Source organism: Suricata suricatta, chromosome 10, assembly GCF_006229205.1.
Source record: "Suricata suricatta isolate VVHF042 chromosome 10, meerkat_22Aug2017_6uvM2_HiC, whole genome shotgun sequence".
Taxonomy (NCBI): domain Eukaryota; kingdom Metazoa; phylum Chordata; class Mammalia; order Carnivora; family Herpestidae; genus Suricata; species Suricata suricatta.
Window position 1 is genome coordinate 30401884 of NC_043709.1, and position 16806 is coordinate 30418689.

At 32.3% G+C, this 16806-nt stretch overlaps 1 protein-coding gene across 2 annotated transcripts in view; it reads right to left on the reverse strand.

Annotated features, from left to right (window-relative positions):
* The window catches only part of TMTC3 (transmembrane O-mannosyltransferase targeting cadherins 3), a 103925-nt gene that overhangs the window by 47974 nt on the left and 39145 nt on the right, over window positions 1-16806 (reverse strand). Inside the window, exons 11-14 of one of the 2 annotated variants that reach the window (XM_029955357.1) lie at window positions 15334-15437; window positions 12723-12892; window positions 10856-11082; window positions 8204-9188 (exon numbers count right to left, since the gene is read on the reverse strand). In XM_029955357.1, coding sequence (XP_029811217.1) covers window positions 8374-9188; window positions 10856-11082; window positions 12723-12892; window positions 15334-15437 — 1316 coding nt within the window. In that variant the 3' untranslated portion in view covers window positions 8204-8373. Of the gene's footprint in view, window positions 1-6304; window positions 9189-10855; window positions 11083-12722; window positions 12893-15333; window positions 15438-16806 lie in introns of those variants that run through there. The other variant, XM_029955356.1, reaches the window with a different exon arrangement.

Sequence of the window (16806 nt, forward strand, 5' to 3'; positions counted from 1 at the left end):
AAACATTCAGTCCACTGCAGAGTGGAAAGCCAGACAAATAATGTATGATGCCATTATATATAACTGTAGAAAAGGTAAACTAATCTATTGAGGCAGAAGGCAGATCAATGGTTTTAGGGACAGGGCTGGAAGGAGTAATGGGACTGGAGGGACTATCCAAGGCATGAGAAACTTTTGAGAAGTGTGTATGTTCACTACCATGACTGTGGTGACGGTTTCACAGGTGTATATATGTGTCAAATTTAACCAACTGCACACTTTAAATATGAGCAGTTCATTGTATGTCAATTACACTTTAAATATGAGTAATTCATTTTATGTCAATTATCTCAATAAGACTGTTTTAAAACATATTCTATTGTACATTCTTCCAGTCATTCTCTGTATTTGGTATTACTAGCCCGTGATTGTAGAATTCTTTTGTATACTGTTCACCTAAATTTTTATTGTATTTTTCCATACCCTTAAATATATCTTTTAATATTATACTTCTTTTTGAAGTTTATTATACATCTGGGGAAAAAAAGCATATATCCTAAATTGCTGAAAATTGAACCTATCTTTGCAAATATCACCCAAACCAAGAAATAGAATACCAGAACATCAATGCCCACCTCACATCCTTTCCAATAAACATTCTATTTCCTTTCCTAAGATAACCACTATTCTGACTTTTAACAGCACAAATTCATCTTGCCAGTTTTGGGCTTCATAGTAAAGGAATTATAATAGCATCTTTTGTACTTGGCTTTATCCAGTATTTGTGAGATCCATCCACATTGCTTCATGTAGCAGTGGCTCATGCATATTCATTGTATATTCATAGCATTTCATTATAGGACTATAACATAAACATCTTGTCTATTTTTCATGAATATTTTGGTTACTTCAAGGCTGGAGCTTGCAGTTAACCCTAAGATATTCTTGTATCTTTTAGTGCATATGTAGGTGTATTTCTTTTATCATTACACCTCAAAGTAGAATTGCTGGGTCATGAATTTGTATCACCCTAAAAAATTCTTTTGGCTTCCCTTGCTCTTGCCCCATACTTTAGTTCTACAACTTTACAAACAGTAGGTTAGTCTGCTCTGGGACTTCATATAAATGAAATCATATATAATGTACTCTTTTGTATGGCTTCTTTTTGCTCAGAAATACAATTTTTTTAATTGCTCCAGAGTATTTCATTATTTAAACAGATGGCGATTTGTTTCTCCATATATCTGCTGATGAGCATTTGGGCTGTCTATAGTTTTGTTACCATGAATAATGCTGCTATAAACATTTGCATTATGATCAAAGAGCACAGTCTTGGAATTTATTGAGGTTTCCTTTCTGGTGATACATTGTCTGCTTTTGTAAATATTCCTTATGTGCTAGGAAATAACACATATTGTGTTAAGTGAAATTCTTTATAAACTTAATACTACAAGGTTATTTAGGATTTTATCCATTTATTTTTTCCTCTTCTTGATTCATCAGTTTCTCAGAGGATTTCGTTAAAATCTCTAGTGACAATTTTTGATTTATCTCCCTGTACTATTACTTGTTGCTTTTTAGGTTATATTGTTGACACGTTTATGATAAACATATCTTGTCATATTGTTCCTTTTGCTAGTATGCATCATTCATTTTCCCTTCTCTTTTGGCCTTGAATTTTGTTTTGTCATGCATTAAAATTGCTACCCTGGCTTGATTTGGTTCACATTTACTGGTAGACTTATTCTCATACTTTTGCTTTCCTATTAATATAAACGTGTTTCAGGGACATGTTGTTGGACCTTGTATTTATAATTCAATGTAAGTAAATATTATATAAAATAATTGATTTTAATTAAGATGAAACAATTCTAAGAGCGTATTTTTTGTTAGGTTTAACTTATTTTTACCTTCATTTGAATTACTGCTGTATTTGTCCTTTAAATCTGGTTTTTTTTGTTTGTTTTTGTTTTTTGTACTGCAATTTCATTTGCCCTGTCCACATTACCAAATTCCTTTGGGCTAGAGTGAGTTTTCTTCTGATTAAAAGTTACAAATTCTTCATATATTTGTACCATTTGTTTTTAACCTAAGCCCCATAATCATGTTTATTGATCTCTTAAACTTTGCCACTGTTTTGAGTAAATAAATCATTAGTAAGCTCTCTTATTCTTTTGGTTTCTCCCCTACCTCATCCTTCTCTGCTTTAATAGATTTTCTTTTTCTTTTAGTTTCTCTTTCTTTAACCTAATCCAGTAGGCATGGGGTTTGTAAGAGAGGATAGGAAGAATGAATACCTCTGGATGTGCTATTTAATAGATCATTAGGTTCATGGTTCTGGCATTTAGAGAAACTGTAGGCTGGACATTTGGAATCCTATAAAGCTGAAACCACTGCTCAAAGGAAAGAGAGAAATGTACACACTACAAAAGGTCCCCAATTTACAATGGTTTGACTTACGATTTTTCACCTTTATATAATGGTGTAAGAGATACACATTCAGTAGAAACTATACTTCAAATTTTGAATTTTGATCCTGTCCTGGGCTAGTGATATGCAGTATGATACTCTCATTTAATGGTGGGTAGAATCAGCCAGCCAAGCGATCATACGGGCAAATAATCAATACACTGATAACTGTTCTATACCCATAGAATCACTGCTTTTTCACTTTCAGTAGAATATCCAATAATTACAAGAGATATTCAACATTTTATTATAAAACGGGCTTTGTGTCTGATGATTTTGTCCAATTGTAGGCTAATGTAATTGTTCTGAGAACATTTAACATAGGCTAAGCTATGATGTTCACTAAGTTAGATGTATTAAATACACTTTTAACTTACAATATTTTCAACCTCAGTGAGTTTACTGGCTTATAACCCCATCGTAAATCAAGTAAGATCTGTATATTCACTGCCCAGGAGTCAGTTTTACAGATGTCACTACCGGGCAGAAGTCCCAATTCTGCCGACAGTCTGATTACTCTGATTCCACTCCCAAAAGGCAGTTACCTGGCCTGCCAGTGCCCATCAAAAAAAGGATTCTGGTCACAAGTGGCCTTCTTGCAGTTACATAGATTTTTTTGTGGTCTCTCGCAATTCCTTGCTTAGATAGGCAGAATTGTGGAGAAACTCCATATCCCTCAAATAACTCCCACTGTATTGCCTGCAACTTTACAAAGAAAGAGGTTCACTTGATTTAGCTGCTAAGATAACTAACAAGACCTACCATTTGTAGTTTAACATGGATTAATCAGGTGATTTCCTAATAATTAGAAACTAAAGCCATGGAGTAAGGAAGGAGTAAAGACAATGGAGTTTAACCACGAAAGCCTTTAAGAAAGGACAAACTAGAAAGGTTTGGTGAGAAGTACTTTGCTTATGGTAAAAACTGAAGGTATCAGGTTCTTATAGAATAAAAATATGACTTGATGGGAAATATGCTATCTATTAGCATAGTCACAGAAATGTTACTTTGAAGAAAGTGTGTTCCAAGAATATGAATTTGCCTGAGATCAAGTCTTCAACTATAGTTTTAAGATGTCTTAATTCTCATTTCTGCATTTTAATAATTTAATAAATTTAATTTATAAATTTAAATATTTAATAAATATATTTTGTTAGGCTATCTATATAACCGTTGGCTTAGTGGCTAAGGACCAAGCATTAAATATTTAATAATCTGTTTGCTATATGACCATCATTAACATTATCTCTGCTAACACATAAAACAAATCATATGCATATCTCTGCTTATACATAAAGCAAATCAAATGCAAGCCTTGTGATTACATTAATGATTAACTTCTATCATTTACTGGACCAAGACCTATCCCATACAACTTAAACATATTAAAGGTTTAATATAAATATATAGATTTTCCACTTGATGAATTTATTTCAACAAATCAACTTAGGTCATAAAACTTCTGATATGTAAACAAAACTACCATGTTTGCAAACAGATGTTAACAAGCTGTTCACTAATAAGCCAGTATTTAGCAAAACTAAAACCATTTTCTTTAGTTTTCCCAATCTGACAATAAAATATTATCAACCCACAATCAGAGACAACACTGTATGGATAGATAGGACTACCAGTTGGTTATAGATGTAAACAGTTTCACGTTGATGCTGCACAAAAAAAAAAAAATTAAGCCAATTACATCAAATAAATGGCTTTTCTTTATCACAATTTACTAAGTGATGTTAATAAGGTCCTTATCAAACATGTTTGATAAAGGCTATTTACAATGTACATGGCTATGCATGCATTATTTATAGTTACAAAATTCCTGCCAGTTCATACAATAGGATATATACATATTAAACCTCTATAAATATAAACCAAGGACATATAGGTTAAACAATTCCTTTAAGTTACACAAGTAAGGGCGGTACCAAGCAAGATTTGAATCCAGGCAGATCTGTAACTTAGACTTCTAATTATTTCACCACACTGACTTCTACTTATGTGTATAAAATTCCATATTTGAATCAGTTTCACTTTCTTCAGGTTCTGTCACTAAGGGTTGAATATGTATCACTGTTCTTGAAACTATTTAAGACATAATATCTCATGTGTTAAAGATATCTTTCTAATAAAAACAACCCACCAGCTCTTGTGTCTTTGCAGGGCAGAAATCTCTTGATACACTACTGTTTGTTTTATTTGAACACTCAAAGGCAATTCAGGTGAAGGTTTTAAAAAGTATTCATTTTATACTGAATATTTAGAAATATGGTACACAAAGACATCACAGTAATATAAAATGCATATAATATTAAACTATTTTCTTATAAACCCTTAACATGGATGGCTGACAGCTTCCAAGAGACAAAATTTTGGACAAAGGACCCGATATTTTGGGGGGGTTCCTTTTAAATACCATTTAGTCATGCAAACAATTAGGAAGTTTTTTTAAAAAAATAAATATGACAAATATATGGATTTCTGAAGTAGAAATTGACATACAAATCTATATATTTTCATAATAGTTTTCATTAAAGCATCTTCAAAGAAGTATTCTGCAACATGAAGTTGAGAGCTCAAATGAGATGTAATGAAAAGGCATGAGGTTTTATTAGAATTGTGTAATTCACATACTAAATATTCACTAGAAGTAAACACAAAATTGCAAACGTATTTGTTTTATCCTCGAAGTCATTAGCTTCATGAAATTACTTACTGAGATAGTTACCAGATAAATTCCCAATTCTCAGGGTTCCTGGGTAGCTCAGTTGGTTAAGTATCCAACTTCGGCTCAGGTCATGATCTCATAGTTCACAGGTTCAAGCCCCGCATCAGGCTCTGTGCTGACAGCTGGGAGCCTGGAGTCTGTTTCAGACTCTGTCTCCCTCTTTCTCTGCCCTTACCCTGTTCGTGCTGTCTCTCTCTCTCTCCCAAAAACAACAGTCAAAAAGTTAAAATAAAAATTCCCAATTCTGAATGTTAATAAGGAAATACCGTGGGAGCGATAGAGGAAAAACTTAATTCTTTCTTCTGTGAAGCAATGAAAAAGCAACATAATTGCCTCTTAGGGATTGTCAAAGCTTTCCTAGAACTCCTGGGGGAATATATTCTTTTGTAAAACAGTGAGAACTAAAACTACATCCCTTTACCAGCACACAAACCTATGATAAGCTTTCTTTGCCAAACATATAGATGCTTACATCTATGAACCATAGGTTAGTGAACTGGGCTAAAATGTCCCTAACCATCCATTTTCCTCCCCATTACGGCAGCTCCAAAGAGGGGGTTTAAAAAAAAAATCTATTACTTTTTTTCACTTGAACTGCTTGAATAAGATTTCTACTATAAGTTTAAAGAGAATAATCATCTTACACATAAGCAAGCTTGATGGTACTTAAGATGAAATAAATACTAGTCATCAGAAGAGCATAATTATTAAAACATCAAAACCTAACTAGGTTATGTTACTAATTTAAAAAGTTAATACAGAAGAGATAGGAGGATTTTCTTGAGCTAACTTAGAATTTCCTGAACGAATTTTGAGAAATGGTCATTAACCCTCACTACAAATTAGAATCTCAGAGCTTTAAGCAAAATCGAATGGCCCCCTCCCTAAGAAATTCAGATTAAATTGTTGTGGGGTGGGGTCCATATTTAAGAGCCCCCCCAGATGAGTCTAATATGAAGTGAGGGTTGAAACATTAATTTGGAAAAATTATTACTCAGGATGGATTTGATTTAAATAATTTAAAACTCAAACATAATTAGCACTTCCTACATGACAGGTGTTGCTTTAAGTGCAATAAAGAGGAAATTCTTTTTTCTATAAAAATCATTGGATACCAATATATTTTTATCTTTTGAATAGTTATACAATTTTATTAAAATATTACTCAAAGCTCTTATTATGATCTGCTGTCATGAAAGATTTTTCTTCTACTTTTCTGAATTACCCTCACTTGATACTGTAACAGAAGAGATCAAACAAACATTTTCTCAAGATATGTGGAGAGAACATAAGATTAACATAGATTTCGTTTTTCAAGTCATAGTATATGAGGTATTCTCCATCTTATATCTGGAGTCACAAAGCCATAATTTAAAAACCGAAACTGGGTATTGCTTTAAATCCTGAACAGAATCTCCTAAATCAAAAATAAACTATGACTGGTATCAGTGCTTGATTTAAATTGCCTAAAAAAAAAAAAATCTATGACACAACCTCAGGGAAGCTAGTAAGAGTGGGTCTTTAATGCAGACTATATTTCTTGTGACCTATTTAGAAAATATTTCTTTATAAAAACTTACAGTAATATTATTTTTGAAACATAATTAGAAATTAGTTATCCCAAAGGAAAAGAAATATAGTTTTTGAAATTCTACATAATTAGAAATCAGTTATTATCTCAGGATGATAGCTTGAGCTTTAACATTTTAAATGAAAACCAACTTTATTAAGTATTGTAAAACTCTTTTGAAATGTATTTTAACTCAAAAAAATCAGATATAAATTAATAAATTTGATTTACATCTACTCTTCAACCTAACAGTTTTCAGGTTTAAATTTGTTAAAATCAACTATTAATCCTTAGGAGGCTAATTACCTTTTGTAGCTGGAAAATAGGCCAAAAATTGATACAATTTTGGTTAAACTGTAATATATGCATATATAGGAAAATACAATAGCAATTTGTTTTCCATAGTTGACGGAATTAAAACAGCTTTAAAATTTTTATGAAATCTCAGTAGTCAAAATAAATATTTAAAAAAATATACATCATAGGAAGATATCAAGAACTTAAGTGTTTAAAAATAAAACTTCGTCACGTTGTTTTGCCTTCAGTTAAATAAAAAACTCAATTTAGTTGCTTAAAGTATCTAAGAATGATTAAAGTATGTTTTTGAAACAATTAAAATTCAAATAACACTAGAGAGAGAACACTCAGATGAAAGAGAATCTTACAATCTTTTAACTCGAAAGTTTAAATGAAGTTGTAATTATTGGGACTTTTTCAATATGACTAGACCCTAATAAACCTTCATAGTTTGAGGAGTAAAAAAATCAAACATAGTTATGATTTACATGGGATCATGCTGTGAAACTCTCAGTATGTAAAAAAATAAAAATACAGTATATATGAGCACCATTAGAAATGTGTGTGTATATATACATATATATGTATGTGTGTATATATATATGTATTTGTGTATATATATGTATTTCAAACTTTACCTGATTAAAAATTGCATTTCAGAGTAAAGTTAAGGACAAGCATACAACTATGAAAATACATTCTTAAACTACCATGTCACATGATTGATTTTAAAAAGTTTCATCTGGCAGTCCTTCTAAAAAATCAACCAAGGAACATAACATAAAGGAAGCCAGTATTCTTTTGTGGTGCAAAGTTCCTTCGTTAAATAGAAGCTACCAAAGAAAAAAAGAATGTATTCAATAGTGTTTTCAATTCACTATTCATTTCACTACTCAGATTCCAACAGGTAACAGAAGGTACTAAAGTCAACTAATAAATGCAAATTCACAGAATAAGCCAGCATATGTTGAATTTGCCCCCAAGAGTTAATCATTCAGGCTTTATATTATTTTTAATTGAGAGTAGTCAAGATTACTCTGCAGGAAGAATCTTCCTTCTACATAAAAGATACAAATTTGCCAACTGTAACTTAGTGTTTCTGCTATATTCACCAAAACTCAGAAAACTACTGTCATATCTTATATAATACATACCCTGGGGTAAGACAGGTATTTAATGAAAATCGTATTCTGATCCTATGTAGAGGCAGCTCATGATAGACTGATTGTTATGTGTACACTTGTTATTTTTTCAAAGCTCCCAGTATAAGCAATCACGTAAGAGACTGAAGTTCTTTGAAGACATTGTCACATGATAAATTATACTATTCACCATTTAAAATACGTTCAATCTCTTCTAGTCTTTTTAAAGCAGCAACTCTTTTCTTCTCAATTTCTTTGATTTCTTTTGTTGTTTTATGGGGGGTCTCTTTGTCTGTATTTTTTCCTGATAGTTTGTTGGACTTAGATTGACTTTTATTATCACTTGATTTTATGATCTGTGTAGGTCTAGGTTCACTTCTTACTTCTTTTACATTTTCAGTTGGAATTTTGTCTCCTTCTCCACCTGAAGTCTTACCAGCTGGGGATACTGGCTGTTCTGCAAAACTAGATGAGGAAATTTTATCCCTGACTATATTCAAATGACGTTGAATATATTCTTCATGTGGTGCTAATGCCAATGTTTCAACCAGGCATCTTTCAGCTTTTAGTAAGTCCTTCTCTTCAAAATAAACAACACAAAGATTGTGTTTTCCTTGCACATTGTTTGGATCCATCTCCAAAATTTTTTCAAAACATTTTTTTGCTCCAAGTATATCTTTCTTTTGATTCATCAGAATGTCTCCCTTTAAAATGAGACCCTTGATATGATCAGGATAGTATCTGAGTAACTCTTCCAAAATTGGCAAAGCCATTAATTCCTTTGCAGTCTGAGAATAAAGGAGAGCCAGATTAAATAACGCACTTCTAAAATCGGCCTGTAATTTTATGGCTTTCTTCATCCACATCTCTGCTTCACTGTCCTTTTTGTCATCCATGGCAAGCATTCCCAAATTGAAATAACCATTAGCATCTTGTGGCTCTTCATTTATATAGCTAAGAAGACGTTTTCTAGCTTCAGGTCTGAGTTTAACCTCACCTAAGAATAATTATTTTTTAAAAAAAGAAAAAGACATATTGTTAAATGAATTAAGTCTGAGGAACAAAAGTCACTTGCAGTATTTATCTAGTTAGATTACAAAAAGACAGCATCAAAACAACTAATTTCTGTACCTACATCAAAAAGTAGAATGAAACATAAACCCAAAGTTTTCACAGGAAAAACAGTTGTGTTTGAAACATTGAAATGACTATCTATTTCTTTTCCTTTAAAAGAGTAAGAGTGCCTCAAAAAACCAGACAGGATGAAGTATTTCCTTAGTTAAGAATCTAATCAAGAGTAACAGAGGAAGAACACACAAGAGGAAGAGGTATGTGATTTGCCAACAATGACATGTATCCTAATCTGGACTCTATTAACACTATGACTTTTTATATTAAACAAATTACTTAACTTCTCTGGGTTAGCCTGCTGAATCTTCTAGAATAAAACAGCTCAGCAATAGTAACTACTACTGGATAAACAGAATGTTTCAGGTTTACAAAATCAGATTTTTTTTGAATTACTTCAAATTTTTTAGGACTTCCAAAAGTAAAAACATACCATTAAATATAAGCTTATAAATTTAAATATAAATTAGGATTCAAGAAACAAGTATTTGAGAGAGAGTTCCTATTGCAAATAAATTAAAAAAAAATCAAGTTCCACAACTACAAACCTTAGGGTAGTGTTGAAAAATGGGCATTTTTCCATGATTGCCAAGGCTAGCTAACTTTACAAAAACATTAGTTTTTCTCTAAATTTATGTTTTGAATACCAGGCATAAAAATATCTCCCTCTATACGTTTGACAATAAGATGAATAAGAAACATTGTAAAATAAATCACTCAGCTTAAGTTCTTATCTTGAACTAGTTTTACTAAACTAGCCAGCCATATGATATTTGGGGTATTAGAGCTACTTGGTCCTTACTCTAATATACTAAGTAGAAGAATGGCAAAAGCAAACCTCAGATACCCTTTTAAACTCAAATACTATGATTTTATGATTCTTTTTTTGATAAAAGTTTTCAAAAGGTATCTAAAATTTAACTACAAAATCTAAATGTAGAGATTTTTTTCAAACAAAAAATTAAAATTATAAATATATATAGTGCCTTTGGTAGTAGTACTAAAATACCCATGTCAAAGATCCTAATTTACTGTCATGAATAATTTAGTTTTGTTAAATTACAAAAAATTATAAGGAATTATAACAATACCTCAGAAAATAACACTTAACTATAAAATGATACCAAAAGTACTTGGTCTTACAAATCAAGAGAATATACATTTTTTTCTAAAACATATAATGCTCATTTTCTAGATATAATTATATTAAAAAATGTTCCAAGTTCTGATTATTTGGATGGTATAATATTTATGAGAGATTACATATTTCTGTGCATAAAATTGACAAAATACATTAAAAAGGCACTGATGGACAGCCTGAATAGTAAGTCTCATCATATACTCAAAACACTAACAATTGTGTTAGGGCATGTTACTTGAAAACTTTACTTCAAGTGTTTTAAATATTCTAATATTTATGCACGGTTTTGATATAAACTATTCAGAAAACATCTGCTATACATAATGTAATTTAAGTTCAGATTTCATTATATTTCAAACTATAATTAAATATAGAAATATTTTAAGAAAACATACCTGATTCTTGCATTAATATAGCAGAATTAAATAATGCTAGCTTATGCTTTGGATTTAGTTCTAAAGCACGATTAAAATTTTTTAGGGCTTCGTTTGGTTCTTTAAGTTCAATATGAACAATTGCCAAGTTGTACCAAAGATCTGCATTATTTCTGTCCAGCTCTAGTGCTTTAAGATATGCTTCTTTTGCTTTAAGAGGTTTATTCATTTTTAAAAGCAATTCTCCTCTGTGGAAAAAATCAAACACAAGCTTTACTCACAATATTACCATGTATGTCAGTTTGCAGATACTGTTTTTCATAAGTTTCAAACTTTTCCACATATTCACAGCTTTTCTTTTTCCTTTTAATCCAGCCTTTTAAAGTTTTCTATCAAAATTAACTAATTGAAAATGCCCTCAAACCTGAACTTATTAGTTTGGCCAACTTGGTTTGTTAGGTTTTCAAATATTATTAAAGAAAGAAAAAGCATACCTGACTTTAAAGGGTCAGATATTGGGAGGTATCCAAGAAAGGACAGAGAAAATATATTCTTTAATTATATCTTGAAAGAAGGCAGACCAGACTACATTAGAAAAATGGCAGGGGCAAGAATAGGAGATTAAGTTTCCAGGGGACGAAGTAATATCATTTGAAGAAGCAAAATAAATATGGTAGTGATGAGGCAATTCCAGTATTCAAATCTACATTAGAAGTCTCATTTATAAAGAGCAGAATGAAAATTTTGCCTCCTCTTATATTAATATTCTACAATGTATTCTTATAAGATGGCCATTGATTAAAAGAAAAAACTCTCCAAAACAACAAAAAGAGAATTATTTTTTAAAAAGTTGGCTAATGGGCATGTAGGAGGGCACTAGCACCACCTGCAGATACCTTTGAGGAACACATCAGGAACTGAAAATCACAGTTTGAAAACCATTTTACAAATCTTCCTAATATGGTTCTATTTTCTGTTAGAGCTTAAAAAGGCATTTTGCTTAAGTACATATGTGCAAATATACTTAAACAGCAATATGAGGAGATTTTTATTATACTACTATTTCATTTAAGTATCAGCATAGGAATGAAATCAAATGAATGACTAATATTCTCAATTAAAACAACTTCTGGAATCAGTATTTGTTCAAGATGTTATTTTTTTTAAATGTAGATTGCTGAATAATTCTTCATAGATTAATACATGACAGATTTTATTTCTATATGCAGCCCCACTAAACTTAGCTAATTTCAACAACTACTGGGTAAGACAGCCTCCAATTTATGAACAGATTTTAGCTCAAAAACTTATTAAATTCTGAACACATTTCCCCATAGGAACAATGTTAAAAATTATGATTAGGTTTCTGGGCCAGGGGACGAGCCAGAGTTTAAAATACAATTTTCCTCAAGTATAATACAAATGATAATCCTTACATGGTAAAATATATTAAGCCTCTCTAACACGTGAGGCCAAAAATTTTTATTCTGACAACTAAAAAGTTTCTTTGTGGTAAATAAAAGGCGTAATAACCAGTCAGTTGTTAGTATTTAAGAAAGCTTTTGAGAGATGGATATTAGAAGTAATTACTAGAAAATATATGTTTCAGGTATTTTAAGTAAAAATGAATGGGACAATAAGAAGCAAATGAAACTAAGAAGCTTCTACTCTTTCTTTCATATAAAACCTTAGTTTGCTACAAGTTACAGGCAATTTCAAATCAAATCAATTAAATTTGATTTTAAGTCTAAACTAGGCTATGTTTCTATGCTGTTGGTTGTCAACTAAGATTACTAAAAGAAAAAAAACGCAATTTAGTTCAGTCAAAATGTACATGCAGATGCAGCTTCAATTCTCTATAATGACAGCTTAACGGGAACCACAATACCTGCTAATATAAGCCTGCTTGAAGTCGGGTCTCATGCTTATTGCTTGCCGGTACAGCTGATCTGCTTCTTCCAGCCGGGACTCATTTGCTCTGATCAGATTGGCCAGATTAATATAAACATTTAGGTGGTTAGGGGCAATTCTGGCTGCATATTTTTTACCAGGAATAATCTGTACAGGAAAAACAAAACTGGGTATTTCAGTACCTAAGAGTAATAAAAAGTAAGTATTCCTAGTAGCTTACTTAAAATATGCACGACATAAAAAAAAGGTTATGGAGGGGCGTCTGGGTGGCTAAGTCAGTTGAGCGTCCGGCTTCGGCTCAGGTCATGATCTCATGGTTTGTGGGTTCAAGCCCTGCATCGGGCTCTGTGCTGACAGCTAGCTCAGAGCCTGGAGCCTGCTTCAGATTCTGTGTCTCCCCCTCTCTCTGACCCTCCCCTGATCGCACTGTCTCTGTCTCTCATAAATAAATAAAAACCACATAAAAAAGGTTATGGAACCAGTTTTATTGCTATATTGAAAAGTCATAAAAATGTGAAAGCATCTGCAGTATTTAAAAAATGTTAATAAAATAATATTTTGTGGTATTAAAGGAGATAGTATTTTTTCATTCATGCCTGCTCAATGGAATATTGTTAGTTCTTTATTTATTATTATTATCTTCATTATTATTTATTATGCATAATTTTATAAAATACTATAATTCTAAACTTTTGAGGTTAAGTTCTCTTAGCATTTTTGTATCAGACAAGGAACAGAGAGAACTCAGGTCTATTTCCTCTAATGTATTTATTACCCCATGTCAACTTCCATGTTGTGAGCAAAATATTTCCTGGTTTTGACAATAGGGTGGTTAATTTTGTTAAGAGTTATACTAAAGCCTCATTTGTCTGATGGAATTAGGAAATAAAATTTTCTTTTTTTAAAGATGTTTGTTTATTCTTGAGAGAGAAAAAGAATGGGGTGGGGGCAGAGAGAGAGAGAGAGAGGGACAGAAGATCCCAAGCAGGTTCTTTGCTGACAGCAGAGAGCTTGATGTGGAGCTTGAACTCACAAATGATGAGATCATGACCCAAGCCAAAGTCAGATGCTAGAGCCATCCAGGCGCCCCGGAAATAAAATTTTATTAACTGATTATTCAGGTTACATAAAGGTTATAAAATATATATAGACACAAATTTTCTATGAAAATAATAAATTATATCTGATAAAAGTCTATATTGAACACAACTTTACAATCTTAGGACTGAAACAATGCTTAAGCTCATGTGGTCCAACTATTTTTAAAACATTTATCAAACTATATCTAATCATTTTAATATTTTAATAATTATTATTATATTAATGAATACTACCATTGAGAAAACTGTAGTGCAGTTTTCTTTAATCCTTATTTATTTCTGAGAGAAAGAGAGACCGAGAGCATTAGTGGGGGAAGGGCAGTGAGAAAGGAGACACAGAATCCATAGCAGGCTCCAGGCTCTGAGCTGTCAGCACAGCACATAGAGCTTGAACTCACTCACAAACTGCGAGTTAAAACCTGAGCCAAAGTTGGACACTTAACCAACAGAGCCACCCAGGTGCACTGCAAACACAAACTATCTTTTCTGATGAAAGACAGGATCCGACTTTCCAATTTCCATGCTAGACTGTAATATTCAATGAATTTTGTGCATGTGTCATTGTAACAACTGAACACATTATAGCAGGAGGTGTATCCCCTCATTTTATTACTTTGTTTTATTCATTATCTTTTGATAGGAATAATGTATTTAATGCTTAATGTACATATAAAAATCTCTTCAGTTAAAGTCATTTATTAACTCACTGATAACTTGTAATCAAGAATATCTAAAATTCATAAATTTATAAAATATTTTATATAGAAAAGTTTAACCTTTTTCTTTTTAAAGTTTTATTTAGTTTTGACAGAGAGAGAGAGAGAGAGAGAGAGAGAGAGAGAGCGAGCGAGCGAGCGCACGCACAAGCATGTGGGAGGGGCAGAGAGAGACTCCCAAGCGGACGCTGCACTACCAATGCAGGGCTCAAACTCACCAACTGTGAGATCATGACCTGAGCCGAACTCAAGAGTCAGATGCTTAACCAACTGAGCCACCTAGGCTCCCCTAGACATTTATTTTTTAATTAAGTAAACTAGGAAAGTAAGTATAATCTTTTATAAAACGTGTAGTACTATTATAAACAAGTCAGAGAAAGACAAACAGTATATGGTTTCACTCATATGTAGAATTTAAGAAACAAACAAAAAAGAGAGTCAAACCAAGAAACGGACTCTTAAATATCTCTATATGTAGTATAGAGTAACAGTTGGTAACAAACTGACAGTTACCAGAGGGAAGACGGGTACAATAGGGAATGGAGATTTTCTTGCACTTGTATGGAAGTGTTGAAATACTATATTGTATACCTGAGACTAATATCACACTGTATATTAACTGGAATTTAAATGAAAACTTGTAGTAATAAATGATTTATTGGATACTTTACATTTATACTGGCAAACTGAAGAAAAGATAACCTAGGTACATTCTATTCAGTATGCACATCTGGTAGATATGGCACAATAGAAATAAATTGTGACAACTTACTTGGGGCATCAAGGACTTAGCCATCATGTAAGATTCTTCAGCTTCTTTGGTTCTATTTAAATTTTTATAAGTTCTTCCTACATTCATGTGAGCACCAATATCATCTAAAATTAAAAAAAAAAATCATTTGTTGGGAAATATACTGGTATTCAATGTAAACGAAATCTTTCCAGCAACAGAAACACTAGGCAAAAAATGCAAAAGCAAGTGACAGGTCCTGCATCCTCCTCAAAGTTCTTCTACCACAGAATGATGAATGCAATGCTAGAAAATTACGTCACAAAGTACTCGAAGGATAGGAAGTGCATATATGACATGAAAAAACTATTTGGATGGATTCTTGAAAGGCTAAGACATGAAAGGGGAGATATAGAGGAATATCTATAATGAAGAAATATGTATCATTTCTCTTCAGATTTTAATACTATACTAAGGCTTGCTTCCATTTCCTTGATTGCATAGCTCTAGAATTCATTCAAAATGTATGGCTCAACTCTAAAAGTAAAAAGATTTGCAAGTGAAAAAGATCCTGATTACTAAAATTATTTCCAGTGTTACAACTAACAAATATTCATGCATGGTGGGATAGGACAAAGAAACTGAAAAAGCTTTGCAATTTTGTTTTTTAAAACATTTGTGAATGTGGTCAGAATCCAAGTATAATAAAGTGTCAGGATTCTCCAGTACCACTTAAGATGCAGCAGTCCATTCTACATAACATGTTTATAACTTTTTAAAAGGTTGTGTTACTATCAATGTGTCAGAAACTTTTGCCTAATTTTCTGATATGGAGAATCAAACCCACAGCAAATTTTCTCCTGGGAAAGAAAAGAATATGCTATTTAATTAAGAAAGATATTAGGGCCCACTGCACACTAGTTTTAGGACACCTGTCCCAGTAAATATGTCGAAGGTTTGCAATAAAGATAGAAGGGAGATCTTAAATCAGACAGATGTTATTTAACATGAATCTCTAGCAGACACAAGGTTTCATATTACGATTACTACTTGCCTGTGACACCAATGATTTTGCAACTGTGGAATAGTTTTCTACTGCACATAGGAGCCAAGCAGGTATACCTTAGGGATTCTGTTAGGAGGAGAGTAACAGTCCTAAAATATTGCTACATTATGTTTCAGGCTGGTAACTGTGCACACTGCACAGAAAATGTCACTTGTAATAACAGGTTTGGTTAAAGAAGTAAGGGACAAGATTGGGAGGAAAGGGTTGATTTTTTGCTTTTTGATGTATTGCTGAGTCTCAAGGGGTTTCAGGAGAGGGCAAGGGGGAAAAAAACTAGCTTAGGCAAACCATTCCCAATCGTGGCTGGAAATCAGGATACCTAAGTACTTTTAAAAAGTCAGATAACTTCAGCACCACCTAGCTCTATCAAAATAGAATCTATAGAAACAGGACCTGAGAAAATGTTCTTAAAAGGATTCAAAGGAGGTTCTGATGTAGAACCAAGGTTG